We start from the raw sequence: 12,175 nt of genomic DNA, 5'->3' as shown, positions 1-12,175 counted from the left end.
GAGCCTAGATGGACAGCTTAGAGCCAATGTTGGATGCTCGTTATGCAAATGCGCTGAATGTAGATCCTCTAGCCCTGTGACCCGCCCTCCCCCAAATGCTCAATGCAGTTGCAACGTTGAGGCCAGCATGAATCACCTGCCCAATCAAATCTACTGCAGTCCACTCTAGTCCAGTTAACTCCAGTCTGGTCCATTCTAGTCCAGTCCACTCCAGACCAGTCCACTCCAGAGAAGTCTCCAGCCCACTCCAGACCAGTCCACTCCAGACCAGTCCACCCCAGGCCAGTCTACTCCAGAGAAGTCACTCCAGTCCAGTATATTCTAGACTAGTCTACTCCAGACCATTTCACTCTAGTCCGGTCTAATCCTGATCAGTCCATTCTAGTCCAGTCCACTCTAATCCAGTCTACTCCAGTCCAGTCCACTCCAGACCAGTCCACTCCAGTTCACTCTACCCTATTCCACGTTGTTATTCTCATCTACATTCTGTTTTGTTCCACTCTAGTCCACCCCAAACCTTGCCTTCCTTTTCCCCACAGCTTTAAGCATTTTGTTAGGTGTTTTTGTCAAATACATACAGTCACAAAAACCCATCTTCACTCAAAGACACCCCCCACCTACAGCTCAATTTAAAATCTCAATCCAAAATCTTCACAAACCAGATGCTATGTAATATAGAAAAAAAAATCTGAGAGAGATTTAAATAGAATTTCAGACCATTGAGCTGAATGAACTCAAACAGTTCATATTCTTTGCCAAAGTCACTCTCTCAAAGGGCATGGGCTTTGAATTCTAAGTGACTGTGTTACTTTTCAAAGTATCAAACTCCAGTTGTCTAAGATGAATGCGTGTAAAGTAATTCTCCTTTAAATCAAGCTTGGTCAGAAGGCCAACCACATCAGAGTGTAGACTGCTGAAAGCTGTGAATGGAGAAGCTGTCTTTGGAGAACACATGGCTTTTCTATCTTGACTTCCCAGGGCATAGTCAATATTTTGCCCAAAATTCACGAGAGCCAGGAGATGAGCTACTGGCCATGTTGGACATCTCATCTAGGAACTCACACAAACACTGGAGTGGGAAATGAAATTCAAATAACCAAACAAACCCAAACCAAACCAACCCAACCCAAATCAAACCAAACCAAACCAAACCACCACCACCACCACCACCACCACCAATCCATCTTGTCTGCTGTGATCCAAGACTGTAAACAAATCTACTCCACTGATGGAGGCTGATCCTGTGAGCTCTGTCATACAGTTAGATCCACCCAACAGAGTTGCATCTGCCACAAGGCTTTGCTGCTGTTTGTTCTGAATATACTTTTGCAGAGCCAGGCCAACTCTTGAACTTATTTCTATGCTTTATAATGTCAGACCTATGCAAAGACCACCTTTTAGAACCCAGGCAGACAGGTTTCCATAGTCGTCTATTCAATGTCTCTTGTTGGATATACTCCCCCACCCTGTACTGTTATATATAATTAAGTTCAAATGTGAATGAATGCTCTGCTAAGTTAATGGTACGGTGCGGCTTCTGTTGAGAGGCACAGGCAGCTGGAAATAAGGGTGTGAACATTCGTTTTCAAAACCAAGTGGCAAATACCTCATTCAGACTAGTGGATGAAACGGCAGGTGGGGGGGCGGGGGGAACGGGAGAATTAGGGAGAGCCCTGATCATGGGGTGATCATTGGAAGCTCCTAAAGTCATGGCTACCTCATCTCCTGTCCTCCTTTTCCACTTTTCAAAGCCAGCAGCTATTCTGGAACCACAATCTCTGAGCCAACAGGTGGTCAGAAGTCAAGGCAGGAGCGAGGGGCTTTGATGATGTCTTAAGCCCTGATGGGATGGAGAGATGGGAGGGGGACAGCTGACCTTCAAAAGCCAGATTTAGAGTTTGTATTCTTGGAATAGATATTTATATTAATGGGTAGAGGTTGAGGGCTATGCTTGAAAGTGATGTAAAGAGGTCCCCCAAATAAATAAATAAATAAATAAATAAATAAATAAATGTAAAAGTATTGGGCTCTCCTAACTAGGCAAGAAATGAACTAGGTCAGAGGGAAGATTTATGGTAACAGAAAATGGAAACCATAAATAAATAAATAAATAAATAAATAAATAAACTCCCAGGAGTTTGGAGTTTTTCAATGTCCTCACTGTATTTGTCTTGTGATCAATGGTGATAGATGTCCTCAATAGCTGGGGACCACATGCAATATTAGGTTTAATGCAATGCAAAAACAATGAGGGTTCTAACTGGGTGGATGTCATTTGGTTGATACTGGGTTTTTACATTCTTTAAATTTGGGTTGCCTCTTTTTCTTTCTTTCTTTCTTTTTTTTTTTTTTTCTTCAAGACAAGGTTTCTCTGTGTAGTCCTGGTTGTCCTGAACTCACTCTGTAGACCAGCCTGGCCTCTGTAGACCTGGGTCTCCAACTCAGAGATCCGCCTGCCTCTGCCTCCCAAGTGCTGGGATTAAAGGCTCATACCTCCATTGCCCAGCTTTAGGTAGCTTCTTAAGAAAGAGCTAAACACTCCCGAGCCAAGTGTAGATGTTTCCTTTTGTTTGTGCTATGGATTAACTCATGCTTCACCCATGTGTGCACTCGAGGGTTTACCATCAAGACACACCCATGTTTTCCGTGGCACACACTATTCTCATTACACCACCATTGCCTACTTTGTGGCTCAAACCTCCTAGAAGAAAGCAAAGCCAAAGAAACGGACACTCACAGCAGAGAGACTGTTTAGGTAGCCCCCATGAGCTACTGATACTGCTGCTCATTTGCTCGCCACGTCTGTCACCTTGTGGACCACCAAGATCATAGGGAGATGATCTCAGGAGATGTTGATGGAGGGGTGCCATGCCTTCTGCTTATTTTTATCATCCCAATCGATCACAGTGACGCTGGATCTGTCACCACTTGGTGATTCTCACCCCACAGAGCATAAGTAGTTTGGAAATGCAAAGTTCTGGTCTCACCTTCTATTTAGCTTTTTCAGACTACGTTGAAGACCATGAACCCCCGACTTCAGTTCCCAAAATGCCAATCAATCTACAAGAGTACAGGTTTGGCACAACAAGCCCAACTGTCTCCATCTTATCAAGAGGCAGAGATTTCCTCATTACGCCCAAGACGTTTATGTATAATTTGCAGGTGAGACACAAAGTGACTGACTTCTAAACGCGCAGGAGAACTTTGAACAAAGCAAGCCTTCTCACGGGAAGACCGCTCCCCCACAACCGCCCCTCCCCCCTCCCCCCCTCCTTTTACCTCTGTGGTGATGCTGGAGAAAGGTGGAGTAGTCAGCGGGCTCCAGGATTCGTCTGTAGCTCCAGCCGTGTGCAGATGGGGGAGACCTCTCTTGCTGCTGCTCTGACTGTAGGCCTCTGAAGTGCTCCCGAGGGTCTTTGCAGTGCTCCCGAGGGTCTTTGCAGTGCTCCCGAGGGTCTTTGCAGTGCTCCCGAGGGTCTCTGCAGTGCTCCCGAGGGTCTTTGCAGTGTTCCTGAGGGTCTCTGCAGTGCTCCCGAGGGTCTTTGCAGTGTTCCTGAGGGTCTCTGCAGTGCTCCCGAGGGTCTCTGCAGTGCTCCTGAGGGTCTCTGTAGTGCTCCCGAGGAATGTCTCTGTGGTATTGCTAATGTGGCTTGGGCTATATGGGACGGTGTTAGCAGTAGTGGCAATCTGGGAAGCAGCTGAGTTTCTAGCAGTCCGCACCGAGACTTCTGTACCCAGGCCAGCTGAGAAGAGAGGACAGTGCGGGGAAAAATCATTCTCACGTTTTCTGAATTTTATGTGAATTCTTCACATAAAATGATCTTGTTTTGAAATAGGCTATCATAAGGCGCTTGGGTATTTCACTGGCTTTGGAGATATTGAGTTGCCAGGACTATAAACCCCAGCAAATCCTGTTGAATCAGGTATCTGTAACTTTGAGAACTGTGGGCTTTAAGACACTGGACAACAGTTTATTTATTTATTTTTATTACTTCTTTATTTGTTCATTTAAATCGAACAACTGTTTATTAGGCAACTACTATGTGCCAAGTAGCCCTTCTTAAAGAGGGCATTAACTTCCACTTTCTAGTCAGCCTCATTTGTCTCTCTTTTGAGCTCTATTTCTTCCCATCTTAATTTTGCCTGACTAGTACATTTCACATGGCAATGTGCCTGAATGACAGGGGCCAAGGAACAAAAAATGTTCTTGGCTGAAGAGATCCATGTTTGCCTTAACAAGATATAAATAGATATTCTCACAAAAGTTAATAAAGTAGCCATGGCAATTAAGTATTCTTGCCTTGAGATGCAAAGGGATGTGCAGAGGTCTTTGAACACAGGTTTATTCTACATATAACATTACATGTAATAGTTATATATAACATATAACAATATATATTGTATATCATAATGTCTCCTACAAAATTTCAGACACTTAAATTTTATCTGAAATTCAAGCGTAAGTGGTCATCCATGTATATTGTCTGCAACTTTCCTTACATGGCTACTAAATCTATCCTTTGAAAGCTTTCTGGGTGCAACTTTCTTCCTTTCTTTCTTTCTTTCTTTTCTTTTCTTTTCTTTCTTTCTTTCTTTCTTTCTTTCTTTCTTTCTTTCTTTCTTTCTTTCTTTCTATTTCATACCATTTAATATTGTAACTGCCTTGTGCCAGGGTTATACACTGCACACAGACAAGAGTTAAGTTCCAGGTGCTTTCTCATAACAAACTTGACCATGGATCTACCTGAGACTTCTTCCCAGCTGTCTTGAGAACAGTCTTTTCTTCTCAGGTTTGAGTTCTGAGCTTAGTGTCTAAGTGTTTCCTTCAGCAGGCATCTGTCAGGGTCGGGATACAGAGTTGCTGGCAGTCAGCATCTCTGTCACTTTCTGCTTTGGCCAGTGTTGGCTCTCTAAGTTAAGGGCCACCGGAAACAATTTAGTTCTCAGATTTTGTTACAAAGTAAGGATGGGTTATGATCCAAATCAAGCTTCCAAACACCTAGCATGCAATTACGTTTTCTGTACTAAAAAAAACAGTTGGTGAATTTTTATCATGAGAACTTGAAAATTAAATTAGCCAATGTGCACAATCAGTGGATAAAAACCAGACTCTCCCAAAGTTGAATAGTTGAGTAAATGATCAAAATTTTCTGGAGACAGGTTTTGCAAATACCATTGAAGATGTTACCATTTCGTACAGCTTTTGGCTTTTATGTGGAGAATAAAACCTTAGACTTCTGCAATTGCCTTTAATTATCTTCGAGTATTTTAAAAAATACCTTAGGTCAAACATATGTATTATCCATTTAGGCCATCTCCCTCTTTTTTTTTTTTTTGTCAAATAAATATTTAAACCTAATATCTCCTTATTTTGTGTCTGTATGTTTAACTGGTATGATTTAAAAGCTACAGAAATTTTAGCCTGAACATTCAGCTTCCGTGTTTTGTGACTTTTAAATCAGCAGTTTGTAAAGATAATTGGTATTTGAGCTACCGTGAGAGCTTTCTTGTCTTAGCCTTCCTCTAGAGACTGAGTCACTGGATTTAACGTGGGTCCTTGGTTCTGCATTTGTAACACATTCCCTGGGTGATTCTGGTCTATGGCTTTAGCCACATACACACTATGAATCAAAATGGAGTACTGCTCTAGCTGTCTCATGCTCTCTCTTTCTCTCTGTCTCTGTCTCTGTCTCTGTCTCCCCTCTTCTCCCTTCCCTCCACTTTCCCAGTTCTGGGATTAAAACTAGCTATTGTGATGATTTCTTATTCCGGCACTGAAAGTTTATTAAATAGATGGGAAGAAAGAAAATCCTTGTTATAAATATACAAGGTTCTCAAAGTAAGATCATTTTTCTATTACTAAACTCTTTGTTGGAATAGACATTTGAAGTTATACTAAAAGTAGTAGACCTTTAGGTGTTTGGGTGTGTATAACATCTTCTAATATTCTATGAAAGCCTTTTCCCAATCGGTGAAGGAGGAAGATGTTTTGATGGTGGCAAGGAAAAGTTCTTACACAATGGAACAATATGTTAAAGCTATTTTTAACATTTTATTGTGCCATTGCTACTACATTGTTCTCACATTCCAGTGAAATTCTTCTGAGAACACAATTCAAGAGTAGAGGGGCACCCTGTGTTCAATCTAAAACATTTTCGCCCAGAGACTGTTACTAGCTCTTTGCTAGGGCAAGTTCACCTGCAAGATGCTATTCTGTGTGTTGACTGTTCCAGGTCAAGACCATTCTTTGACCACTTTCCCAAAGGGCAACAAAATAATTGGACTCAGAAATAACCATGAACTGAGGTAATATTTTTTGAAGAACAGTAAAGACAATAAACAAATTAGTTCCTTGTCTTGATCTGATACAAGTAACATTCGTGTTGAATGTTGAACAATGACATGTTGCAAAGAGTAACTTGTATTAAAGACATTGAGTCATAAGAACTTTTAGCTATATTAGTGCTTCTACTCTGGAGAGAGTTGTCCAAGATAATTAAATATAATGTGTCTATTAAAAGTGGGTAAATTATGCAGATGAGCCAACAATGATGATAAGGGAAGGAGCTATATGTACACATATACGCACTCCAGATAGTATTGGGCTTCATAAAGGTGAAGGAGAAAGGATGGGGATTATAGTAGTTTAGCAAGAAATAGTCAAGATGATTAACATTTCAGAAAATGTAGTCAGTATAATAAAAGATACCCTTAAAAATACACGCCTGAATTGCTTTATAAGCACACAATTGGAAAGAAAGTAAAATCAACACATGACAATTCATACCAACACACAGCATGGTAATATACTAAAAAAAAAAAAAGAGCAGAGCAATTAAGGTGGAGTGGAAAAAGAAATATTAATGGACTCAAAGAAACAGTTTCCAGCAGCCAGATAGCAACCAGTCCCATGCAGCTGTTGGTTCCACTAGGAGCCCCTGCTTGTTAAGCAGACAGGTCAGGATTTTGGAGGCTACACCTGTGTTCCCCTCTTGATGACTCAGAATGACAGCATCAGAGCCCTGCTTTGGTCTTTGTTTTTAAATATCGCTGTACTTGGGGAGGAAGAAAGCTCTGTAGGAGGGTCCCCAGTGTGTGAGTTTCAGGCCTGTCTGGGCTGCACAGTACGACATGGTCCAAGGTCTCCCATGCAGTGTTGAGGTAAACACTTGCCCTGCCTGACTTGAGCTTAGAGGTGGATCTCATTTCCCATGGGTAACAACAGCACAACTGCGACTTTTGCCTTGGTTTTATGGCATTCGGGACAGATCGGAACAAGCCGACCACAGGGAAGAAACTGCACAGATTGACTCTTGGTGCTGCATACTTTCTGATAAAGTTGAGTTTTGTAATAGACTCCTGCACTTTACCCTCCTTGCATACGTAGAATCGATGCAAGGATTGAGACCATCAAACTTCAGCGTCCTTTGCACAAGAACCTTCCGCCAGTGTCTAATTAAGCTCTTGCTGAGCATGAACCAGGGAGAGAACACTGTTTAAAGATTAGCATGGAAGAAAATTTCTAATCAGCCTCGGAGGTGGGTAAGTTAAAAAAAAAAGGTACAATGGATGCTGACCCCCAAAAGGACCATGGACCCACATTAGTATCAGTGCAGGGACATAGCTCCTGAGGCTGTGGTGGGAGACAGGTGTGAGGGAGTCTTGGGAATCCGTGCTTTCAGTAAGTTCTGACTTTTCTCCATGGCATTGGTATGCAACCAGCTAGAAGAAAGCTGATGGCTCAGCACTGGGAAGAACTGGGAGTCACTGGGTCAGCACTGGGAAGTAGCAGCAAGCACTCGATTAAGGGCTGCACACTAGACTGGGAGTTGGCTTGGGTTTAGAGCTGGCTCAGCAGCCGAGGGTGATTTATTTACATCGTGATGAATTTCAGTCTCTGTACTGTGGAGAGTCATTGCTGAGTGATTCTCCCAGGGGTCTGTAAGGCCCTGGGACTTTTATCTTTCATGTGCCTCTGACTTTGATCTTCCATGACTTCCTGAGCAGCCTCTAATGGAGGAGCAGATACACTCTGAAAGTAGTTAACTTCAAGAGAAGGTGGAGCTGCGCATACACTCCATAGACACTCCTACTTAGGACTAATTATGCACTGAGCTAGGAATTTGTGCATGTGCATACAAATAATTATGTATATTTATCATCTAGCAACACTAATTGTTAACAATTAGAAAGTCTCTGACTACACATTGGCTTTTACTATTTAAAAAAAAAAAGGCAGGTTGTCTCCAAATGATATGAACATGGATCTGAGTTTCAGAAGTATGACATAGCACCATTTCCCATTGTGAAGCTCCCTCTGTGTTCTAATACACTTCCTCACCAGACGAGAGAAGTTTCTATACCAACAGAATCTAGTTTCTTGACGTAATCTAGTCATTACATGTTCATACTGTATATTGGATGTATATTCCAGTACTTTGTAGTGTTTGATCACAGTGTCTGGCACAAAAGAGAGACTTAAGAAATATTGTTTTGGAACTGAGGAGATGACTTTGTAGGTATGAAAACCGAGTTCAGATCTCCAGGACCTTTGATAGGCACAGCTTCATTAGCACAAGGCTGTAATCCCAGCTCTCCTACTGTGGGATGAGAGATGGAGGCAGGAGGCTACCTGGTGCGGTGTGTGCAGGGGTGAACAACAAGGGATATTTACTCGAATAAGGTAGAAGTCAAGGAATCAGACCCAAGGTTGTCCTCTGACCTTCTGACCTTTATACAGGTAAGAAGTGGCACTTACATGAGACTGTATGTATATATACACACACATACACATACACACACATACACACATATACATAAACACATGTACACATACACATATACACACATACACATATACACATTCACACATACACACATATGTACACATATACAGTATACACATTCGTACATATTACACACACACACATATACACATATACACAAACATACACACACATATACACACATACACACATATACACACATACACACACATACACACATACATATACATATACACACAATACATACACAGTATACATACACATATACATATACATACACAATATACATATATACACATATACATACACACACACACATATATATACATGCACACATATGCACATATATACACACATATATACATACACACATATACACATACATATACACACATATACACACATACATATGCACACACATACACACATATACACACATACATACATATATACACATACTCACATATACATACATATACACACATTCACATATATACAAATATACACACATATACTCATACACACATACACCTATACGCATACGTACACATACACACATTTTGAAATTTGAGTAAGTACAGGCAAAGAAGGGAAGGTAAATGACAAAGGCAGAGAAGTTGCTGACTTTAATTAGGATAATGAGATTTTCCATGGTTGGGTACCACTTATTATGTTTTTGTTAGTAAACACATGTATCTCTCAAAGGAAATAGACTGGAGCCCATGGCTCTCCCTGGGCTTTGGAATCTTGGAAAAGAGTTAGCAGATTGACTTCCAGAACTGATTCTGAAAGGACCCACTCACCTTGCTTCAGACAGAGGCTTTCATTGGCCAGTCTCCCCTCCTTGTTGATAACTAACTTCATCCAGCTATCGAGGTATTTACTGATCTTCTTGACCACTACCTTATGGTTTTGTTTCTTGAGAAAGAGTGAGGTATTTTCCACCTCAAGGAAACCTTCCTGAGCATGGCAGGTCCATCGGGGTGCCTGGGCACAGGGAGTAGCAACTGCTGGTTGGAAGGGGCCCCTTGAGGAGTTGGAGATACCCAGGCACAATCCAGATTTAATGTGAAGGAACTTCCCATCCTCAGTTGACAGCCACTGCTGGTTGCGGCTGCTGCCATTGCAGAAGCCCATAACCACCTTCTGATTTATGGAGAGGCACTGTTGCTTGCGCACGTGGACTATCTGGAAGCCCTCTGGAAGATGAAAGACTTATGAGGTTGTGTGTAAGGGCCATGAAATCGCAAAACCACCTGCCCATGTATCAGCCAAATTAAAAACACCAGGCTGATTTATATTTTGACCTTTCTAGCGTGGCAAGTGAACAGTCTCAGATTTAGCTCACATGACTTAAAATCCTAAGTCAAACAGATAAGCAAATACCCCCCCACCCCCAACCCAACCCAACCCAACCCATCCCAACCCAACCCAAACCAACCCAACCCAACCCAACCAACCCAAACCAAACATCCCCCAAACTCAACCAATCAAGCAAGCAACCACCCAACCAAAAACAGCCTCCCAAACCAACCAATCAACCCATCACTTAAACAAGCAAAACCAAGAAACAATGGACTATCTCCAGGCTGACAATGGAAAATGTCAAGATATCATATGAAGTACTCCTCTGTGAACGTTTTATACAATCTAGTAGGAACATATACCCCACTGGAAAAATGAAAGGAATCTTGGAAAAGAAACAAAGTCATCCAAAGATTATGGCTTTTCATTGGATGAGGAAAGACAAATATAGAGAGTGTGTGTGTGCCTTATCAAAGTCATCAAAGTCAATATAAGGCTTGATCCCTTTTAGCCATTTGGTTCTCTTCATATTTAGCCCTTTTCCATTACATAGAAGAGAGATATACCTCCCTCTCAGCCACAGCTCACAGAGGAAGTAAATATTTGTTTATGAGTTGCATAGTTTGAATAAACAGTTAAAATTGGACACATTTATTAAAAGATAAAAAATACAAGGGAATTCCCTAGCCCAAACTTGTGGCTGGTGGCAAACAACGAAAGTATTGATTGATTACCAGAGGCTAAGTTCCTGATTACCAGAGGCTAAGTTCCTTATTACAGAGAAGCATCGATTTTGTGACAATGTCTACAGTTTTCCACCAAATACTAACACATTAATATATATATATATATATATATATATATATATATCAGTACTCCTTAAAGACCAAATGCCCAGTTTTTAAACATTCACAGTAAAAAGTAAAATATTCAGGCTCAGACATCAATTAGTTTTAACCTAAGCAACCTAGCATTCCCTTGGAAATATTCAATCCCTCCAAATGACAACTTCCAAATAAAACACATTTCCTTCTTCCCTTTAGTCACGTTCCTTACGTATATATTTTTCTTAAAGTGCAAGAAAGTAAAGCTATAACTTGATTAGAACAAGGAACAGAGTGCTTATATAGACTGTTATGTGAAAATAATAAAAGATGTCTGCTCAGGGTCCCTCGCTCCAAGACCCATCCTTTCAGGAGTTGAGCTGTCCCAGGCACTCTGTAAACATTTATTTTCTTCTAGAGAGAAATCTCAGAAGTGTGGCCAGAGCTGTCTCCTTTTATCCCCCCAACCCCCTTCTCATCAGCTTTGGCTCTCGAGCCATGGAGACCCGGCTCCTATTCTGATTTCTTTCAGATACCTTCCCAAAGGCTACCAGCTTCCCTGGCAAACTTTGAGAGAGATGTCTCAGGGAACTGAGGTAGCCCCACTCACCCAAGCTCCCGAGGATCAAGCAGGTTAGAATCGTCATGTAAAACTCAGCCTCCATTTTCCACTTAACAACGGTTCATGCTTCGCTTTGGGGAAAAAAAAAATTTCTCCCAGATAAGAGAGGCAAAGAGTAGGAAGGAAACGTGCTTCACGGAGAGGGGGAAAGTCAGTGACACACTTCCTCCAATTGAATTGTTTGGGGGGGAAGTTTTACACCAGTGTCCTTTTGTCTGTTTCCTTAGAAAGGAGGGATAATGTCCATCTCTTTTTAAAATGTAGAGCCAGCCTCCGGGAGCCAGAACAAACCCCAGAAAGTCACCCCTGCCACCCCTCTGGCACATGCTTATGTCTTAACCTCAAGATGGAGAAAGGGAATCGTAATGGTAGATAATTGAGTCTTCCTGCATCACGGCTTCTTTTCAGGTGATACGATTCTGCCCCATCTACGTAAGCCATGTAATTTATGGGGTCTGTGACAAGTGATATAAAGACATAAACATGTACTGTTTGTATAATGAGATGCTGGCGTCCATAAGGAAAACCACATAATGATGGAGCTCTGAGATCATTATCTCTCAAGTGATTACAAGATTGCAATTGGAGAGAGTCATCTCCCGCCCTGAGGAAAAGACTAAAATTAAATCCGTCCTATT

General features: G+C 41.6%; 1 protein-coding gene across 1 annotated transcript in view; it reads right to left on the bottom strand.

The window, feature by feature from the left end:
• Positions 1 to 11,655, bottom strand: part of Ptprb (protein tyrosine phosphatase, receptor type, B) — a 114,037-nt gene extending 102,382 nt beyond the window's left edge. Inside the window, exons 1-3 of the mRNA XM_006513378.4 lie at positions 11,526 to 11,655; positions 9,590 to 9,985; positions 3,280 to 3,743 (exon numbers count right to left, since the gene is read on the bottom strand). Coding sequence (XP_006513441.1) covers positions 3,280 to 3,743; positions 9,590 to 9,985; positions 11,526 to 11,580 — 915 coding nt within the window. The 5' untranslated portion in view covers positions 11,581 to 11,655. The remainder of the gene's footprint in view (positions 1 to 3,279; positions 3,744 to 9,589; positions 9,986 to 11,525) is intronic.
• Between the last annotated feature and the right edge of the window lie 520 nt (positions 11,656 to 12,175).

The sequence above is a fragment of the Mus musculus genome, chromosome 10 (assembly GCF_000001635.26).
Source record: "Mus musculus strain C57BL/6J chromosome 10, GRCm38.p6 C57BL/6J".
NCBI lineage: Eukaryota > Metazoa > Chordata > Mammalia > Rodentia > Muridae > Mus > Mus musculus.
Note: the sequence above shows the minus strand (reverse complement) of the source record. Positions and strands in the feature narration are given on the sequence as shown.